At 42.5% G+C, this 21,838-nt stretch overlaps 1 protein-coding gene across 1 annotated transcript; it reads left to right on the forward strand.

Annotated features, from left to right (window-relative positions):
* The first annotated feature begins 392 nt into the window (after positions 1 to 392).
* On the forward strand, positions 393 to 20,606 carry DAPL1 (death associated protein like 1). Its single transcript, XM_040972036.1, has 4 exons — positions 393 to 472; positions 8,163 to 8,250; positions 10,877 to 10,937; positions 20,324 to 20,606. Exons 1-4 carry the CDS (start codon positions 415 to 417, stop codon positions 20,438 to 20,440), a joined length of 324 nt encoding a protein of 107 aa, XP_040827970.1. The 5' UTR covers positions 393 to 414; the 3' UTR covers positions 20,441 to 20,606.
* Positions 20,607 to 21,838: the final 1,232 nt, after the last annotated feature.

Here is a 21,838-nt window from a genome sequence, read left to right on the forward strand (position 1 = left end):
ATAAGTGTCCATCATTCCAAAGCCTCTAACAAAGGCATAGCACTTGTTAATTCTTTCTCCAGAAAGACTGCAATGTTTTGATGGAAAGATCATTTCTTGCCCTCCTTGTCACACCAGTGAATGACAGAGCACCTTTGGTAGACATACATACCCGAGCAATGAATACTTGGAGAGAAAAAAGAATTCTGAAACCCAAGCTCTCCCTTTCCTCTTGTGAAAGAAAAGTACTTCCAGTATCCTGTGGCATCAACCCTGACTTGCTTAATGAAGAAAAGTTTCCCAGAGAGCTGGTTGACCAGCCCTATTGCTGCTCAGCAATGCCCTTAAGGGGCCCCGCCCCCTCCCCATATATAGCCAGGGCGCAGTGGGGCTGGCACTCAGCCTCTGGAGCACAGTGCGGCATTGGCACACACGATGGCAAAGGAAGTGCAAGTCCTGCTCTCCCCACTGAAAGGGGGGCATCCCCCTGCAGGTAGGCTGCCCTCTGAGCCCCTGGCCTGCAGGGAGCTGCTTCCAGCCCTCCTGTCTCAGGGCCTCCACCAGGAACACTTGGGCTGGCTGCCTGGGGGCCTCACCCTTGCCAATGGTTACTTTCATTTCAGGCGACCTAATCGCCTCCCACGTCCGTGATGCTTGTTAGCTTGTGGGTAAAACTACCTGGGCATTCGTTAGGTCTTGGCTGAACTAAAACCTACACAAAAGACTGGAAGGGATCCGGGTACTTGTAGGGAAACACGGGGTGGGAGAGGAACCCTTCCTTTTACGGAGCTGTGGATTAGCAGTGACACCTGTGCACCTGGAAGACAAGACTTACTACCCTGGAACCTGTCTTCCCTGGAGGTTGCCAGCTGTTGGTTCAGTCTCCCTAAGATGCCTGTACATGACCTGACTCCTCACCCAGCTTCTGGACCACAGCAGCAGGCACATGTCCCTGCTCTCCTCGGGCTGTGCGGCTGCGCAGTGCTTTCAGGGTGCACTTGCCCGTCAACAAGCCGAGAAGCAGGTTTTTTTTTTTTTTTTTTGTAATTTCATTTCAGTTGATTTATGCTCAAATTTGTACTTTGCCTCAAATTTGTCACATGCCAAAAATGCACATGAAATTCAAAGACATTCACAGGACAACAAAAGGGAGCTGCCTTGAAAAATTAGGAATGAAGGTAATTAGCAAAGCATCTGTGGCTTTTTAAATAAATACTATTTTTTATCAACTCTGGAACATGGAAATTCTTTTTATTGTACTTAACCATGTGTTCATATAGATTGGCAGAGGCATACAGGCCTATTTTTAGTCCATTTAATTCTTTTTTTCATTTTTTTTCAAAAAAACAAAAAAAACCCTGTTCAGTTTGACCACTTTGCTTTTGCCTTTCCCCTTTTGCAACACATAATTGTTGGTGTGACTGTGTGGCACCTCTCTGCCAAAGTTATTGCCATGGTGCTTGGAGCAGAAGGTAATGGCGGCCATCACCTTCACGAGGCATCGGATCTGACGCACTGCAGTGGCTTGCTGGTGAGCAGCCTGGCTGAAGAGTCAGAATTTCTGCTAATTCTGAGCTTCCCACCCTAGACAGTGTCCTGATCTCCCCTGGCACGCTACTGGCATTTTATATTTGCAATTGAATTTAGCAGTATCTCTCACTATCCATATTTAGCATTAATGATGCTAACTAATGGTCAGGAACTGTGCTGATTTATTTAAATTCCAAACATGAAAGCTTATTATAGGGATAAAGGCAAAGTGAAAAAAAAGCTTGATTCTCCTGCCCTGCCACGGTAATCTTTCCTCCAGTGCTTAAGCGAAAACCTGATTGGCCAAGCCACTTTTATGCTCAAAGAACACAGAAACTTGCTCAAGTGGATGTCTGAATGAAACCACCAGGAACTCGCTGTCCCTGCCACTAATGGTTGCTAATTACTCTATGTACATAGCACACCATGGCTCCATCAAGCATGTCACAATGCTGCTGGCATGACAATTAGTATGAACTGTGACACTGCAGATAAGAGGTTTGGGATAATTAGACTGGAGATGAAGGCAGATTTTGGCCTCCCCGCTGAGCTCAGAACAAAGAAGCCTCGCCCTTGAGCTTGTCTTGCTACATATTTGAACTCTGAATCATTTAGTGATGGTGCAAAATTTTATTTCTGGAACAGATATCATCAGGTGCCAAAATTTTATTAAATCTTCACCTGGTTTTTATAAGCAAAATACAGAGCCTTGAAAGGGGAAAGCTAACGTCATGCAACGGGAGAGTGCCACGGCCTTGCAAAATCGGGCAGATCTGAGTTGGAACTCTTGCTTCCACAGCTCTGAGTCTTACTTTTCTCATCTGAGAAACAGTGTAGTCAATAGCAGCAATCTGATTACAAGGAATGGCCTGTGTGAAGTATCTGGCACATCAACCCTGACCCCTTCAAGTGTAGATCTCATAAGTTACAGTACTGACAGTAGAAATTCTTCTGTATTAAGGTAACCTTGCTCATCCAGCTGCATTAGGCAAAATAGAGGGAAATTGCCATGGAAAAGATGCTCGTGCCTGCCCCACACTGGTAAAAATGAAACCACTCAGTAGGCAGCCAGCTCTAACTCCTTCCCACCTGCCTGTGGGGCACTTACTAGGTTTCCTATCATGAATACGACATATTTCATTTCACCTTGGCCTGATTATACATTTATGCTATGACACAAGATGACACTTAAACATTTGGCCATGTCTCCAGAAGGCACAGCTTTGAATTTCCTGGTTTTGGGGGGAGGAGAGGGATTGGGTTACGTTGTCTCACTCTTAGTATCCTAAAACCTCAGCATCTGAACAGCAGTATCAAAAATGTGTGAAGTAGGAGGTGATCCAGGGAAAGCCAGACAGGAAGGATCAACAGAAAAGAGTGGCTAGTGACATTTTCTACATCTTTTGTACTTTTTAATTTAGTTTAAGACCTGTGAAACAGACCTTCAAAATGGTCACCCCCTGGAAGCCTAGAGATGTAAGCTATCTGGATAACTAAAAGAGTGGAAAGTTTGGTGGGGAAGGCATTCCCAAGTGTTAAACTAATATAAAAAAACAAGCAACAATCATGGCTACATAAGGATCAGAATTGTTAAAATTGCCAGAGGCTTGATACTGTCAATTCCATCAGCCCAAGACAATTTGTGGGGGGTGAGTGGGGGATAGATCTGTGAGGTTGAAAGGAGAGGTGGTGAGACCCACTGCTCAAGTTTCTCAGTAGGGGTGGGGTTGACGGCTGAGAGAACAGCTGCCATTTACTCAGTATTAACCGTGCACCTGACATAGACAAACTTCTAGATGTCACAGAACCCTACAAATGTGATGTTTCACAGAGCAGCAAAGTCGAACTTGGTGAGCTTGGAGAAATTGCCTAAATCCACTTAGATAGCGGGTAGTGGTAGTGGGACTGGTCTCTCATGCTGGCCTCTTTTACAGTAAAGCTCTCCAAGCTTCTGTTCATGCACCCCCTGGGACGCAGCAGGTGACAGGTTCAATTACCTGGGTCCCTGCCAGCCATGTGGTAGATTCACATTGAATTTCCAGCTCCTGGCATTGGCCTGGCCCAGCCCAGCTGCTGGCAGGCATCTGGGTAGTTAAACTGCAGTTAGAAGAGCTCTCTGTCTCCCCAGTGCCTCTCTGCCTTGCAAATAAATACATTAAAAACTTAAATAAAATGAAATCCCCTGAAAAATCAACTATGAATAGAAATAATTTTACAGATATCTAACTTTTTCATGAAAACCTTCCTCTAGATGTTCTTAGTCATGAAGAAGGAAGAGTTTGCTTGAAACTTTGTCTTTCCACTTTTTCGCATAGGTCCCCATGGAGATAAGAGCCCAACTGAGGGAAGAAGTCTAATTTTTCATGCAGGTTTTTAAAGTTAAAAAGCACAACATTCTAACAAATTCAGAAATAGGAAAGCAAAGCTTCATTTTTTCCCCCATGTAAATCAGGATTTCTGATGAATGCATCCCAAAGAATATTTCTTACACTTTGTCTCTTGTCCACTCTGTTTATTAGATGACCTAAAGTCTTACCTTACACTTGTACTCAAAGGCCTGTTGAAATGTTAGGTTAGTTTGTTTTTATTTTGCCCTATTCTGGTGGTCTTTGTATAGCAGTTGCAGAGGCAATGCAAACATGGAATCATGTAACCTGGAAAGAATGAGACATTAACAAGTTCCCTTCAGTTGGACTTGTGTGGCATAAGCAAAATGGGCAAGAACCTGATTGCTCTGGACTATAAATGATGGCTGACTGAGATTGTAGGAAAGCCGTGGGACAGGTGTTCCCACAGAGCTTTGAAGAAGACATTTCCACAAACTGGTTCCATCTTATTCAGGTACCCCAGTGGAGTGAATGCCTTAATCAAATTCTCAATATAAAATGGGGATAGTAATCTCTACATCTGCCAACAATGAATAGATGACCAAGAAAGACTGCTTTCCAGAACAAGTTTGGAACAAGAACTGTGTTTTGGAAATCCAAGGTGTGGTTTCCTATTGCTTCCTAAATCGCAGTACTAAAACAGTGAATTTGCAGGCTGCTGGATGGAATCCGGAATCTTCTGGAGAGGATGTTTAACTTCTTAAGAATGAAGAATTCTCATGTCTGCTTACTTTATTTCTCCTGGCATTCGTTTCCCTCTTAAATACTCTGTTCTTTCCAAAGGAGACAGTAGCAGATTTTTTCTGAGAAGTAGATCAGAAGAGTTGAAATCACAGAGAACTTCAAAATAAAGATTTAGTTCAACCTCTTTCCAGTTCATCAGGGTGTTCTGGACAGGTGGGCTTATTTTCTTCCATACTGAGGGGCAAAGAACTTAACTTACGGGACCATCTCTGTATAAAGATTCTATCATCAACTAAAACATTGCTATAATTGTATAAATATAAATCAACACACAGCATAAGTCATGCTTAAAGAGGAAATACTGAAAGAAATTCCTTAAAATTAAGAAGGCAAGGGCCCACCTGTCTGTGATGCCAGCCTCCTACGTGGACACCAGTTTGAGTTCCACAGCACCACTTCCAATACAGCTGCCTCCTAATGTAATGGCCTGGGAGAGCAGCAGAGGATAGCAAAAGTCTTTAGGCTTCTGTATGCACGTGGGAGACCAGGAGGAAGATCCTCGCTTTTGGCTTCAGACTGACCCAGCTCCAGGCATTGCAGCCATTTGAGGTGTGAATGAAAGATCTCTCTCTCTCTCTCCATCTTTCTCTGTAACTCTGCCTTTCAAATAGAAATGAGTAATTCTTTAAAAAAGAGATTAAAAAGATAAAGATGTTAAGTATCATCACTTTCTAGCATTCTTCTAGATAAGATAACATTTGTGGCAGGTTACATAATTTTTATCTGAAAAACAGCAGAATCTACTAAGATATTATAAACAATAAGAAAATTCAAGAAAGCATGGGTAAAACAAAAATGAGTAACGTTAAAACAATACCAAACTGGGGGCTGGTTTTGTGGCACAGCAAGCCAAGTTGCTGCTTGTAAAGCTGGCAAGTACTACCTACCACACTTCCAACCCAATTCCCTGCTCTGCACCTGGGAAGACGGGAGATGAGAACCCAACTGCCTTGGGTCTCTCATGCCCACGTGGGAAACGGCTACCTGGCTTTGGTCTAATCCATCCCCAGCTACTGCTGTAGGAATAAACCAGTGGGAGGAAGATCATCCTCTTTGTTTTTCAAATAGATCTTCTTTAAAAAATAAAAATTTATTTCTTGAAAAATGGAAGGAAAATAAGATACGTAGGGAGCAAGCCCAATAATAAGCATATGAGATTTATATGAATGTAAATCAGTAACTCAAAGATGAGAACAATGGAAAATACATGTTCTTGGGTAGAAACAACAGAAACATGATATTTTTTTCTTTAAGCAGTCTACACGTTTAGGAGCCAATGTTGTGGCATACCAGGTAAAGCCATTGCCTGTGATGCCTGTATTCTATTTGGCTACCAGTTTGTGTCCCCGCTGTTCCATTTGTGATCCAGTTCCCTGCTTATGACATGAGAGAGCATTAGAAAATGGCCCAAGGGTTTGGGCCGCTGCACCTACGTGAGCAATCCGGAAGATGCTCCTGCTCTTGCTTGGTCTGGCATAGTCTTAACTGCTGTGACATTTGGGGGAATGAACTTCTAGATGGAAGATGAATCTTTCTGTCTCTGAAACTTTGTCTTCTACTTAAATAATTTTTTGAAAGTCTATACATCTTGGGCATGGCACAGTGGCCTAGCAGATAAAGTCCTCGCCTTGAACACCTGGGATCCCATATAGGCATTGGTTCTAATCCCGGAAGCTCCACTTCCCATCCAGCTCCCTGCTTGTGGCCTGGGAAAGCAGTCAAGGATGGCTCAAAGCCTTGGGACCCTGCACCTAAGTGGAGGACCTGGAAGAGTTTCCTGGCTCCTGGCTTCGGATTGGCACAGCACCAGCCATTGCAGCCACTTGCAAAGTGAGCCATCAGATGGAAGATCTTCCTGTCTCTTCTTACCTTTTCTCCTCTCTTTATATCTGACATCGCAATAAAAATAAATCTTAAAGAATTAAATGTGCCTCCTTTGGTATAAAAAAAGTTTTTAAAAAGTCTATACATCTTGAAGCAAGTTCTTTCTAAAGTTCAGGTAAAAAGTGATAGTTTGTAAAATTCTGGAATGATAGGAAGTATTAACTCTACCAGACATTAGAATGTCACTAAATGAAATAGGGCCACAATGAAAAATGAGCAAATTAAAGAAGTAAAATGGAAGTCCAGAAGAACACAACATGTGTATGTGGACACACATCATATATGTATATGTACAAACACAGAGAACTCGATGCACAATATAACATTTTTGAAAGATTTACCTTTTACTTGAAGGGTACAGTTAGAGTGGGAGAAAGAGATCTGCCAACTGCTGGCTTACTCCCCAAAGGCTGCAATAGCCAGAGCTCTTGTCTTGCTGCCTTTGGAGTAATAGAACTAAGCACATATAATTAGCAATCCAATAGATAATAAAGACTCTTAAACACTAACAAACTCGCCCTGCATTGAGAAATGGAAAGTAAATAATCAAGCACCTCTATTTCTAAACATATTGGTTGACACAATAATTGTATAATACAATTCCTAAGAACAAGATCATGTCTCGGAATTCCAAAAACATATCTGTACTTGTGTAAAATTAAGTATATGAAAGGTTATACTAAAAAGAATATACAAATCATTTGGGAAGAATAGCAATGAAGTCAATTCACAGGAGAGCAGGATGATGAGAAATTGAGCAGGCTTTCTATCTTTTTCACATTATTGGAACCTGTTTCAGGAAATTGCCCATTGACATGGCCACAAAAAGAATTAACGGGCTCAAACAAGTCCGTGTCCATTTAGCTTTTTCTGAATTGAACTTGTCAAATTTTGGATGTGCACATTTCCTGGGAACAGGAAGAAATATTTATTTTGACTGCAATCTGAAATAGGCTGGTTCCTTTTCGAAAGATTTCATCTGACATTGCTAAACACTTGAATTGCTGTTAGGTCATCTGTAGCCTAATTAACACTAATTGATCTCTTGAATGGCAGGATTATTAATGCAGTTTAATTGCTCAGTGGAACATCTGAACTCCACCAACACGGGAGGTAGGGAGCTTAGGGTGGAAAGTGGGTAGGTGTCTGCTGGAATCAGAAGCACCTCTGTTGAACCAAAGCCTGTTCCCACCGCACACCCTGACTTCTGGCTCACTTCTCAGTATTTGGCTTTGGAAAGCTAAAGTTGAAAAAAAAATGCAAGTCATGCAGAAGCCTTAATCTTGTGGGAAAGCAGAGGGTCACATTGCAATTGTGGTTGCTAAGCTCAAGAATGCACTTGGTTTGATAAAAGAAAAAGATGTTTCCCAGTGAAACGCCTGAGGGAGTATCTTGCTAATTCTCTATCTTCAAGTTAAGGAGTAACTTGCTGCTACTCCCCAGCCTGAACCTGATTTCTTTGGTAAACCGTCCCCCCCCTTTTTTTTTCCTTTTTATTGTGCTGCTTTAAATAGAAGTTTCGATCTCTAAAATGTAAGGTAGAAAAAAATCTCTTCGAATCTAAATTCCTATTTTGAGTAACAGAGCAAGCCTTTGCTACATGTTCTAACTCCAGTGTTGATGCCTCTTTGTTTACAGTGAAAGCTGGAGGAAAGCGAATTTCCAAAAAACAAGAAATTGGAGTCTTGGAGAGACATTCCAAAAAATCAGGATTAGAGAAAACAAGGTAGGGGTTGCTTAGTTCTGTCCTCACCTCAAGGAGTTTTGAATGATTTGACTACCAGAGGTTTACATAGGACAAACCAGCCCACCCACCGCCTACTTGAAAAGCATGGTTCTCAATGCATCCCAAGCTCATTCTCTCTCTCTCTCTCTCTCTCTCTCACACACACACACACACATACACACACATCCCTGTATCCTATTTTCAGATCAGCCTTTAAAATATTATCCCTGGGCTGGCCCTGTTTTCTTAATATAGTTTCAACTGCAGTAAATCTCCTGAATTAAAAATAAATGGTGCATTTTTTTTTTGTTTTTAAATTTATCATTCATTCATTTTGAACTAATGGGCACTATATTTGGCACAGCCTGAAGGCACAGAGATAACCCAGGCAAGGCTGGCTTCTCTCTGCTTTTTCTGCCATGACCTTGACACACTATGCTATTCCTGGAACTAAACAGAGCTTGGGGCTGGGTCCAATTCACAAATGGCCCAACTGTTCTAAGTCTTGGCTAATGAAAGCAAGTGTATTTCAAAAAGAAACACACAGGGCTGGTTCCTCTGACTGGTATGATTGGGACTTCAGAGTCTATTGCTTTTAGAATGGTTTCCACAGATCAATTGGTGAATGATGCAAAAGGAGTTGATGAGAGAGAATGTTCTAGGCATTTCCTTCAAAGTTCAATCATGCTCCTTTCCAAAAGAATGTGGTGGGGAAACAGAGCATGAAATTTCTTTGACTCTTTCATTTAAAGATTTAAAATCTCTGTAAAGGTTTCTTCCTGGCTTCTAGAAAGGACTATTTTGAGAACTTTCAATCTTCTACCCCCATGCTTAGTATGAAATATGGATCCCATTGGCAGCAAGTCATTGGTTTCTTTCAATGTTGAAATTAACACACACAATGGTGAAAGCAAACCTACACATTCTCAAGAATGGGGTGGGTGGGGTCACAGGTTACTCATCTCCCGACCCAGTACTGGCACAGTTCCTAGGATGGCAAGTGCACTCTGGTTGGCAGCCAGTGAGTGGTTGAATGGCAAATTCCAAGAGCCTCTTCTGTTTTTCAATCCTGCCTGGTGTACCAGCCCAGATCATTGTGCCACACTGTTTCGCTTCCCCAGCTCAAGGATTCAGGAACCAAACAAGTTTCGCCTTGGAAACGATGTCTTCTGGACAACCAATGGACAGCCCCTGCCTTTCTCTGCACCTCAGAAATGTGGGCTTATTAATTCTCACATCAGCTAAACAATGCTAGCAAAGAAGCTGGCTACAGGGTGATCAAGTCGAGACTATGACCTTTTTTGAAGCCTACTTTTTTAAAAAAAATTTTTTATTATTGGAAAGTCAGATTACAGAGAGGAGGAGAGACAGAGGAAGATCTTCCATCTGATGGCTCACTCTGCAAGCGGCCACAACAGCTGGAGCTGAGCCAATCCAAAGCCAGGAGCCAGAAAACTCATCCAGGTCCTCCACTTGGGCGCAGGGTCCCAAGGCTTTGAGCCATCCTTGACTGCTTTCCCAGGCCACAGGCAGGGAGCTGGATGGGAAGCGGGGCTGCCAAGATTAGAATCGGTGCCCATATGGGATCCCGGGTGTGCAAGGCGAGGACCTTAACTACTACGCTATCGCACCAGGCCCACCACTGTTTTTTTAGTAGTCATTAAAACTTTGCAATCAGACTGCTACAGGTAGCTCTCTGTCCCTTGCCCTAATTACCAGGGACAGTACAGGTTATATGAAGGTCATAGAATTTGAGGGATTGAAAGGAAAATAAGAAAAATAACCAGGACCTTGGAGGCTTCACTCCCTTCGACTCAAATCTCTGTTACTGCCATCTCCTCCACAGACCGGTATGTGCTGGAGACAGGGGATAGGAATGCCTCATTCAGGGACAGTATTTCTCCTTACATCCTCATACAGAAGAACTTATTCAGGAACATCAATCTGAAATACATGTTACATCAAAAAATTGAATTCCCAGGCATTATCAACCTATGTCCATTTCCTAATAACATCTACTATCCAGGACAAAAATTCTACCAAGCTCAATAGATCCTCCTGCTTGCGTGGCCCTGATTGAAATTCTCCTACAAAGTGACTTGGCCTAAGAGAAAGAAGCCAGACACACACACACACACACACACACACACACACACACACACACACACTCACACATGTGTGTAGGTAATTCCTTGCATGAAGCTAAAACCAGTCAAAGCCAATGTACATGGCTGTAGGTCAAGGTAGCAGATCTCCACGAGAGAAGCCAGTTTAACCGGTGTTTTCAGTTTTGTGAATATTCAGTGAGCTATACACTTAGAATACATGGGAGCTTTGAAGCATTCATGGACCATGAGCATTCTCCTTTAATCCAGGGCTTCAGAAAGTGCATGAAAGTTTTATCTACACATGCTTTTTTTTTTCTGTGTATTTATAATGCTAGTGCTTCAATGAAAAGCTTCAAAGTTATCCTAATTGGCTCACAAAGCTGTTAGCATGTGGGTAGAATTTTTGTCTTTTAGATGTTCCCACAGTGAAAGGCTGAAAGGCTGAGGACACAGGTCTCTGTACAAATCATTTACCGGGGAAGCATCAAATTCTATCTGGAGTTTTTTTATCTTCACAGTGCCATTGCAAATGCGGCCAAAATACAGACGTTGGAGGTCCTGAACGATGCTCTGGAGAAGGTGAGCTGTGGATGAGGCCATGTCACCTCCCAGTCGCCCCAAGTCTATGGGGGCAGATCAGGCTGCACAGGAGGGCAGGCAGAGGACTGCCAGGCTGCCCAGGGGTTGGGTGACCTTGTGAAAGAATCTGCTGTAGGGCAGAGGACTGCAAAGTGGTTTGGGTGAGAAAAGCTCTCTCTCCCGAATTCCAGAAGAGGAGTCCATTGCAGAAATCACTTCTAAAACAAAACAGGGACTCAAGATTTGCAGAATCCTACATTACCATGCCTAATACTTCTCAGAAATATTGTCACATTTTCACGGCCGGTAGCCAGTGTGTTGGCACAGCTGATTTGGGGATGGGTGGTGAGGGACTTCATGATTTGGAGTGAGAAGAAGGGCACAGCTGGGTTTATCCAGTAGGGTCTCAATGGGGACAGCCAACTACTGCTACTTTTACTTCCACATCCTAATCTTCCTAATTCAAGAAACTGGGAACTCTTTCAAGGTAGAAGGTGGTTTAGAATTTATGGATTCAACAGCTTGTTTTTAAATTTTGTAAGTAAGGGAGGGACTTTAATCTGCACCTAGGAGCAGGTATTGTAGGCCTTCAGGTCTGTATGCTCTGAATTTTGCAATTGTAGATGAGAAGTACCTAAGGGGAAAAAAATTCATCTGCACAGAACATGTACAGAGATCTTTTGTTATAATTTTATGCACAATATGATCCAGTGACTATCTACAAATAACATTAGATATTGTCAGTAATCTAGAGATGGCTTTTTATTAAGATTTTTTTTTTGAAAGTCAGATATACAGAGAGGAGAGACTGAGAGAAAGATCTTCCGCTGATTCACTCCCCAAGTGGCCGCAACAGCCCGAGCTAAGCCAATCCGAAACCAGGAGCTTCTTTTGGGTCTCCCACACACAGGGTCCCAAGGCTTTAGGCCATCTTCAACTGCTTTCCCAGGGCACCAGCAGGGAGCTGGATAGGAAGTAGGGCCCCCAAGACACAAACCATATGGGATCCTGGTGTGTGCAAGGCAAGGTCTTTAGCCACTAGGCTACCATACCAGGCCTTAGAGATGGTTTAAGATGTACACAAGAATGGGCACTGGCTATAATTTTATATAAAGGATTTTACATTTCTTAGGATTTTGGTATCTCTGGGGAATCCTGGAACCAATGTACATGGGTACTACGAGCCAACTGTCCATTATGTTTAGAGTAATACAGAACCTCTTTCTGTTACTCCAATGTTAATTACTGAACAGGACTAAGCATCCTCAGTCACAAAGAGACTTGTTACTGTTGCCCAAGTTGGGCATCTGAGGAGCATCAACCCTCAAAGATTAGAGTGGAAACTATGCAGCTGTCCTCTGATTTTACCACTTACTGTCCATATGGCCTTGAGCAAGTTATCTACCTCACACCTCTGGTTCCTCTATGTCAGAAATAAGGAAGAACAGTTCGTAGAGTTGTGCAGAGTTCATAGATGTGCAACTCTGAGTGTTCAGCACAGAGTAGTGTCATATCCTCACTATGGTAAGTGGCATTGGTTTATGACCTTGAAGTGAAAAGATATGTAAAGTCCTTAGCGCTATAGTGCAGATTGTACACGGCAAGAGCTTTAGGGAGCCTCTAAGTATGTGGAGTGTGGTTCTCCCACTCAAATAGATTTAGGGTTGGGGGAAAAAATTTAGGATTGGGTCAGAAGTGACTTTTTAGCTTCCTGCCTTTAGAAGCAGAGTGAATGGCTGAGACCAAGTTTACAAAAGCTACCCATTCTAGCATCTCAGCTTCTCAGCTTCTCTTGCTACTGTCTACTAAATGCCTGTTTGAGCAAGAGAATGTCCACAGTTACAATACAACTAGATAGAATAGATAGGTTCTTCTGATAAGAGTATGTTAATTCAGAAAAAGAAGTGTTGTGGCATAGTAGGAGAAGTTGCCATTTACAGTGCTGGCATCTCATAAGGGCACAGGTTTGAGGCTTAGCTGTTGTACTTCTGATCTAGCTTCCTCCTAATGTACTTGGAAAGGCATCAAAAGATGGCCTAAATACTTGGGTTCCTGCCACCCATGTTGGAGATCCAGTTGGAGTTCCAAGTTTCTGGCCACATGCTGGCCATTTTGATCATTTTGGGGTGAATTAGGCTGCTTTCTGTATTACAACAAACCATCTAAAGCTGACTACTTTATTCCAAAAAGAGGTTTATTTAGTTCTCCATCCAGGAATCGAAGGCATGGTGCATTGAGCTTGCATCCGGTGTTGATCTCTTAGACGGATGACATTGCAAGTGTGGCAACAAATACAGGAAGGAGCACTCACGAGGTGGGCAGGAAGCAGGGATGACCAGTCACTGTCATGAGAAGTAACTGGAGTTCATCAGTCTCTTCATCTTAAAAGTCCCATCTCCTCTTAAGTTGCCAACCTGAGGACCAAGCTTCCAGTGCACGAACCCCTGACTACAAACCACTATGCCTAATATAAAATGACAAACAAAATACTCAACTCGCAGTTTCCTGGAGAAGGTGTGTGACTCAGAGTGCATAAATCCCTAGTTAGGACAAGTTCTAGAAGGAGCCCAGTTCTTCTCCTGGCTCTGTCACTCACCGGCCAAGTATGCCTGAGAAAATGCCTTCACTTTTCTTTGTTTCTTTCCTCGTCTGTAAGTTGGCGTGTAACTAACAGTGCCTACAAGGAGGTTGTGCGAATAAAGTGGAGTTCTAGGATTATTGAGTAGTACTTAGTACCGTTCATCTACATTGTGTGTTAGCTTTTCCCACGCATGCATCTTCCCATCACTTGCAATCCTAGGCAATTACAACAGCCAGTAACAAAAAAGAAGCTCCAAGATTGAGACACGGCTATCTCAAAAGGGGAAGCCGATGGGATCCATGTGCTCCTCTATAGCAAATAGAAGGCCTCCTGAATCCCTAACTTATCTAGCCTAGCAGGACTTAGTCATGGAGATCAGCCTGGGTTTGCAGCCAGCTGACCACTACACCTGCTGAAATCTGCAATTGTCAGGGGCTGGGAGATAAAGGGTGGGGGTGACCACAAGAGTGACAAGGGGAAGCTTGGGGAAGGCATTAGAGTTCTGTTTTGTGGTAGTAGTTACAGATGATACATTTGTTAAAGTTCATTAGGCAAGTTACTAAACAGGTGAAGTTTTTCACTTCTAAAATGCCATATAAATGGTTAGGATGATTTTTTTTTTAAGATAACTAAGAGGTACAGAAATTGGAATCTTTTGACAATTTGTCCCGCATTACAGTGAGTTCTGCCATAGTTAATATTGTCATGGAGATTTAAAAAATATACAATCAGGAGAAATGCAGTAGCAGAAGCGAATGTTATTTCCTCTGTACTTGTTAACATTGCTTTAGCCTCAGCTGCAGTTACACCCCAGTCCCCAAATCCCGTGTTACTTCCCATGCCTTTTTTAAGAATTTAGGAGTCTAATACAACTTCTGTTCATAAGATCTCATCAACCCTTTCATCATAGCTGGAAATTTCTGTCTGCATACTATTCATCTCTGAATACCTCACATTAAAGCAAACAGAGGGGAACAGTCACTGTGGCACAAAATGCTAAGCCACTGCTTGACACCACATCTCATTGGGGTGCTGCTTCTAGTCCCAGCTCTGCTGCTTTCTGATCCAGCTCCCTGAAAATGTATCCTGGGAGGCACCAAGTGATGCCTCGAGTGCTTGGGCCCCTGCCAGCCTGGGGGTTGAGGGGAGGCGGGAGATCAGTGAAATCCAGACTCCAGGCTTCAGCCCAGCCCAGCCCTTGCTGTTGTCATTTGAATGGTGAACAAATGAATGGATCGCCTTCTTTTTTTCTCTATCATTCTGTTTTTCAGATAAAGAAGAAATAGGAAACATCTTAAAAACCAAACTAGCACTTAAATTTTTAGAAAATGAAAAACAGTTCCAAAACTGCTGGAATTTTATAAATCTAAGTTAAGAAACAGCCCCAAAATTCCCTCTATTTTTCAGTACCACCCCATCATGCTTCCCTTTCCTCCTGTGTCTCCTTCACTACCTCTACAAGCCCTAAATAAGGAGAGAATTACTGTTGCCCAATGACAGAAGACATGGTATGATACACCTGCAGAAAAGGCAGGTGTAAGCTGAAAGCTCTCTAGGCTGATACTGAGATCTGATCTTAGGCCAAAGTGCTCCGACAACTTAGAAGGTATTTGACATTTTGGATGTCGCAAAGCTCCACTAAGATATATGGTTGCTCATTTATAAACAATTTTAGAAAAGGAGTGAAAGAATGATACTGCTAAACATCGATTCTCTGGGCAGTCATGAGAGTGAAATTGGGCAGTAGTTGTGAAGTTGTTCAGAAGCTGGCAATACCCAGGTAAAACTTGTGTCATACAGTTCAGTTACAGTGTGGAAGGAACTAGAGTGTGAAGTTTGGCTGAAGTTGGACCACTTTTTCAAGTTGCCACATAGTCAATGAGATGTATATGGAATGAGATGTAGGGGAGAGAAAGCTATCGAAGGCATCTATCTGTAAATTCAAGGTTTCTCTTGTTTGGGGATTGTCACCACTGGATGGATATCCTTGGGTTTCATTGACAAGCACTGAATGTTTTAAGTGCTTTGCTTAACAGAGTGTGGAAATTTAAGTGTCAACCTTCATGTTGGAAGTTAACACCCTGGAAAGACGAATGGAAGGGCTGCCAGTCTGCTCATACTAACTTCAGGCTCCAACACAAAAACCTGGCCCTGATTTTCTTGTGTAAATTTCTTTCACAGTTCCAATCACAAAGATCTTCATCACAGTTCCTTCACTTTTTCTCTGAAACCAAAAATGTAACTTCCAAGGCCACAGCTACATACAATCAAGGAAATTCTCAGTATGGGTGTTAACTATTGATGTGTTGTCCACGTTCAATGTTACCACTGTACTGGCATAACTGGACAGGCTCCTTCCTTGTACTAACCCTCAATTCTGCCTCTGGGTTACCCTAGGTTCTGTTACCCTGGTAAATTAGACAAGAAACACATGCTTTTCTATATTAGTTTTGCGAAAACTAATGCTAAAAATTTCAGAGCTCTGCTGAAGTTAAGATGGTAGCATAAAATGGAGCTATCTGGTTTTAGGTTAAACTCTGGGATAGCTCTTTCTACTTATTTCTAATTGTCTTTAAAAAATTCCTTTAGATTCTTATGACATTCACAGCACAAACATGAATAATGTATTTAGGGGTTAATCATTTTGTTTATAGTTTCATCAATTCAGACGGAAGGCACTTTACATACTTTCCACCCACAAGCTCAAGCCTTTCTATTTCAAGAGATTCCTGATTAAGGGTTGAGGGCAGATGTGAAAGAGATCTTGATTCTTCTATCATATTTTCAAGAGTTGCTATATGCCTCTGCTACTGGCCCCACAAAACCTGTACATTTGTAGCACAATTATGAGTAGCTTCTCAAAGGCTATTATCTTTGCTGGGATATTGTTTCTACTTCCATCCAAGTCTTACTGATTTTTTTGCTCTCCTCCCCAACCCTTGCCTCTGGAATATCTCTGTACCACTTTACATATAGTCAACAACCACGGAGGCTGACTTAGTCTCACCATCATTCTAATCAAAGACCTTCCACTCCTGAGAAGCTGTTAAGAAACTCTTTAGAATATCAGTTAAATGTGAGCCCCTGACCTTGGCAGCTTGATGGGAACATAAAATAGTGCAACCACTGGGCATAGCGCTGTAGCCTAGGGGCTAGAGTCCTTGCCTTGCACGCCCTGGGATCACAGGTGGGTGCTGGTTCGTGTCCTGGCTGCCCCGTTCCAGTCTGGCTCTCTGCTTGTGGTCTGGGAGAGAGAGAGGGGAATGACCCAAAGCCTTGGGACCCTGCACCTGCGTGGGAGACTCAGAGGAAGCTCCTGGCTTTGGATCAGCTCAGCTCTGACCTTTGTGGCCACTTGAGTGAATCAATGGACAGAGTATCTTTCTGCTTCTGTTTCTCTCCATATATCTGACTTTCCAATTTTAAAAAAATGGATAAATCTTTAAAGAAAGTGCAATCACTCTAGAAAGCAATATTCCAATTCTGAAGATACACTCTAAAACTGAAAGTAGGAACTAGAGTATTTATTCACCAGTGTTCCTAGTGACATCATTCACTACATCTAGGAGATAGGAACAACCCAGGAGTGGCTGAATGGTTAACTATGATGTGATATCTACATGTGAGGAGATATCATTTGAGTTCAAAAGGAAAGAAATTGACACACATAAGATCATTACATCACAAAGACATTATGATAAACAACAGAAGCCAGAAACAAAAGGACAGATATTGCATGATGTCACATTCATGAGGTATTGATCATAATTACATTCACTGAGACAGAAAGTAGATAACTTTGGGAGCAGGTGTTTGCCACAGGGTTAAGATGCCACCAGGACAGCAATGTCCTATATCAGAATGCCTGGTTTGAGACCCAGCTCCTCCATTTCTGATCTTGCTCCCTGCTGCTGCACATGAGTACCTGATGACCTATCTACGAGGGTCCCTGCCACCCTTCTGAGAGACCTGACTACAATCCATGCTCCTGGGGGTTAGCCTGGTCTATGGCCGTCTGTGGAAGGCATTGGGGGGGAGTAAGTCAGAGGATGAAAGATCTCTCCATCTTGCTGCCTTTTAAATAAAATGAAAACAAATAAAATTTTAAATACGGTAGAAAGTTGTGATGGACTGGGGAAGGTAAAATGGAATTGTCTGATGGGCAGTATGACAGTAGTGTTGGCTGCACAATGATATGAATATATAGTTGATGCTACTGAACTACACATAAACTTAAAAATGGTGAAAATCGTAAATTTTATATTATGTAAAATATGCTATGATTTTTAAGAATGACACACCACTCTAAGATTATCCAATCACAAGTCAGTGCTGATATTGGCAGTGTACCCTAGGGCACTGCTCCCCACCTCTCACCCTGCCTCTGTCCATCAAGGATCACACCCACGCTCAGCATGGCTTTCCCTCTTCCAGTCCCTACTTGCCCTCCTGCCCCACCTACCTTGGCAAATTGCCCAGATTTGTTACATCATGGTTGTTTTTCTTCTCATCCCTTCTTACTTTACATTTGACCTTGGGTTTCTTGCCAAATCCTTATTCCCACCTGTGATGTCTTGAATGTGATGGAAAGCTAACCTGAAGTAAAAAAAAAACTATTCAAACTGAGACTAAATAATAAAAGCCAACTGCTAAAGTTGGTGACCTCTTAAATTTCCTTTTGGTTTTAGTGTTAAGAGGGGAAAAAAAGCCAACAAGTAGCTGCCCTTGCCACCTTGTAAAGGCACACCGTGTGCTCTGTTGAAAATCCATCTGACCAAAAAGAAGCCACTGGCTCTGAGACTTAAACCAATGTGCATGGCCAGTATCTCATCCATTTATCTTCCATTCTACAAGAAAGTTGATGAGGATCATCCTTAAGCTTAATGGATACATAATTGGTGTTCATGCATTGCCAAAAAAAAAAAAATATTGGTAAGTTAGACAAAGTACAGCACTAGGGATTGCCCATAATTCTGTCCCCTAAATACTGCTAACATTCCCATACGTACTATGCCAAAGGGTTTAATTTTTTAAGACCAAGGGGAAAAAGTACTTATGGAGTTAAATTTCAAACAAAAGAGATTAATGTGTGCTTGGAGCTTGGATAGGATTATTTGAGAAGAGATATAAGGCACATATGTTGTCCCTGAGAAAGAACCAAACCAACCGTGAACAATGTGATGTTTGGGTTGTGAATGCTTTATCTCTCTTTGTATTTAATCTGAGTGTCAGGGCACGGGCATCTAAGTTCAACAGTGATGAGTTGCATTCCTAGTGAGCTGAGACATTCTTTCCTTGTTGGCTGGAGAGGAAAGCAGGGTGGGCCTGGGTGGCTGTGTGCTGTATTGATGGGCTTGGAAACCGAAAGCTGAAGTGAGCCCGAAAGGTCGTTAAGTCCAAATCCTTCTCCCGGGAAAGCTGTGCAAAGTGCCCAGCAGCACTGAACATCTGATCCCTCTCGAGTTTCACAAGGTTTCTCTTATTGTCAAAAAGCCTCAATCAAGGTAAAGCTGTTTCCCCCATAGCTGTCTTCTGTGGAGATTAATGAGGACTTTGGTTACTGAAGCTTGTAATTCACTTCTCTGTCCCCTTTCACCAAGCTAGCTAGACCAAACCCTATGGAATGGTCAACAGCACACCATTTTTGACCTACAAAAATTTCAATCTCATAAACTTTTCCTGACCTTTTCAGATGTTCTTTAATTCTGATCTTTTTGATAATTGGGGGTTCGGAAGAGAGTGTTTCCCCCTGGTCTCCGGGCTTTCTTTCATGTCCGTAGACCTCCTAGAATGCAATGACCCACCTATGCTTACTAGTGCCAGAATAACTGTTAATGCTACAAAGGAAGGATAGAGATATGAGTGTAATTTATTTTTCTATTAAAATAGCACTCCAAAGAATGGCTCTGTGGCGCACAGGGCTAAGCCTCCAGTTGCAATCCCAGCACCCCATAGCAGAGTGTTGGGTGAGTCCCAGATGCTTCCCTTCCATTCCAGTTCCCTGTTAGTGTACCTGGCAGAGCAGTAGGAAATGGACCAAGTACTGGGATCCCTGCCCCTGAACTGGGACTCTCAAATAGCATTTTCAGCCCTGGCAATTACAGTAGTTAGAGTCAGAATCAGCAAACAGAAGGTCTTGTTCTGTGTGTGTGTGTGTGTGTCCTTCTCTGTCACTCTGGCAAATTAAAAAACTTGAAAAAGGTGCCAGCATGTTGGTATCGTGGGTTAATCCTCCACCTACAGTGCCAGCATCCTACATGGGTACTGGGTTTGTGTCCTGGCAGTTCCACTTCCAATCCAACTCCCTGTTTATGGCCCAAGAGAACAGCGGAAGATTGTTCAAGCCCTTGGATCTCTCTGCATCCACATGGGGGACCTGGCTCAGCTTTGGGTGTTGCAGCCTTCTGGGGAGTGGGCCAGCAGATGGAAAATCTCTATCTCTCCTCTCTATAAATTTGCCTTTCAAATGAAAATAAATGTTTAAAAAAATCTCAGAAAAGATAGGATTGCACTTCAAAACATACAACTAAATACATATATACAAGGTTTTTAAAAGTTGATAGTAAAATAAAAAGAATAAACATTTTTGACTAATTTGAAGCCCGTCCATGTATTACATGCATACCTTTATATTGTACATTTTGTGATTTTAAGAATTAGAGACAAGTTAGTAAGGGGAAGCCCAGATTAACCTAAACTCAATGAAAGTGAATTCTCCTGATCAACTGGCTTGCTTTCTACTACTTTGAATTCCATGACCCAAAAGATTCAATATGCTAATTTCTTCTTCCCTTTTCACCCAAAGCTCCACCATAAATTTCCAGCAACAGTACACACGGCACATCAAAAACCCACACCTGCTCTGGAGAAGGTCGCTCCACTGAAGAGGATCTACATTATTCAGCAGCCTCGGAAATGTTAAGCCTGCACGTAAAACCCAGCCGTCTGGCTGGCTGCCTGCAGCATCTGCCGGCTTAGCTAAAGGGATCAACACTTCCCATAAGCCTGGCGCACTTGTTTGGTAAATAAAGCAGCTTTTGTATCCTCCCTTTTGACTTTAGATAATAAAGCATCCCAAATTGCAAATCCAGTGTGTTCCGGTGCCTCTTTTAGGGGCAGGCCAGGGATGCATTGCTATTTACAGATATAATTCTGGAGAATGAGTGGAGAATCCAGACCACACAGCTGTCCCACTTCCCCACCCAGGGTCAGTGGTTCTCTTTCTGTTGACCATGAGTTGTACCATTGAAGCTGAGTTCCCATTGAGGTCATGGCTTAGAGGGGAGGTATGCTGGCCTGACCACAGGCCAACAAACATAGAAGTGTCTGTTTGTCTTGGAATGTTCAAGTTTTTCCTTGAAGTGTGTTTTGCAGTCTCCTTATAGTTTGTTTTGGAGGTTTGAATAGGGCAAAATGAAAAAGTCAAATAGATGGCAAAAATATTCTCTTTTGCCAAGCAATCAACATCAGAAGGAAGAATTATAGTTTCAGAGGGAGATGGATCAAAGCCTACAATTCTGAGTCTATGGATACAACAGGGTGCTGTGGTTGAGCCATATAATTTGATTTCCCATGGAGGTGAAGTAGGAGGGAAAGAGTTGCAATGCATAAACCAACCATTGCTCTCCTCTCTACACCACACCCGCATGCTTACCTCAGATAGTACCCAACCTATAGTGATGCAACTTCAATATTTCTCACGTTTTATTCTTTCAAAGATTTCCATTACTTTTTAAACATGTGATACAGCTCATAGATACAATTCTAAAAACATCATATTCCCTTTCTCCCTCCCCTCAACATTTTAAAATTTTATCGTGGGGTATAAGCAATACACGATCATTAAAAACTACACATTAACTCTGATCTTTTCCTAGGCTAACAATATGCAGTGCATTACTCTCACAGTACTGGGCAGTGACAGGGAACACCCAAAGCTCTGCAGTGTACTGGGTTGCTAAGTTAGGATGTTCCACACAGGTACCACTCATTGCATTTTCCATTTACAATGGGATTATTGGGACAGGACCCTAGCATTGAGGAGCAGAAGTACTCATAGTAAACAGGCTGGGGCATCCCCAAAAGAGGCAGTGGAAACAAGGATGTTCTTCCTCCAGGGTGATTAAGCTGTCTCTCACAGTTCCCCCATTCTGTAGCACTAGCTAATGAGGGTTTCTGATCATTGGTGCTTCTCTTAATCCAAGGAAGGGGGCAGGACAACCTTTGGAGTATGGCCTCGTGCCAAATCTGTCTCTGATTCCTAGGAATCAAAAGACAATTGGCAAAAGCCCAATGGTCATACAATGCAACTCATTCCCAC

Source organism: Ochotona curzoniae, unplaced genomic scaffold (genome assembly GCF_017591425.1).
Source record: "Ochotona curzoniae isolate NIBS_2020 unplaced genomic scaffold, NIBS_Ocur_1.0 contig_2210, whole genome shotgun sequence".
Classification (NCBI taxonomy): domain Eukaryota; kingdom Metazoa; phylum Chordata; class Mammalia; order Lagomorpha; family Ochotonidae; genus Ochotona; species Ochotona curzoniae.

Bases quoted from the DNA above. Each gene is read 5' to 3' on its own strand.
- DAPL1 (XM_040972036.1), top strand. From the start codon at position 415: ATGGCAAAGGAAGTGCAAGTCCTGCTCTCCCCACTGAAAGGGGGGCAT. The intron at 473-8,162 runs GTAGGCTGCCCT...CTTTGTTTACAG, and splicing joins AGGGGGGCATCCCCCTGCAG to TGAAAGCTGGAGGAAAGCGA. The intron at 8,251-10,876 runs GTAGGGGTTGCT...TTATCTTCACAG, and splicing joins TCAGGATTAGAGAAAACAAG to TGCCATTGCAAATGCGGCCA.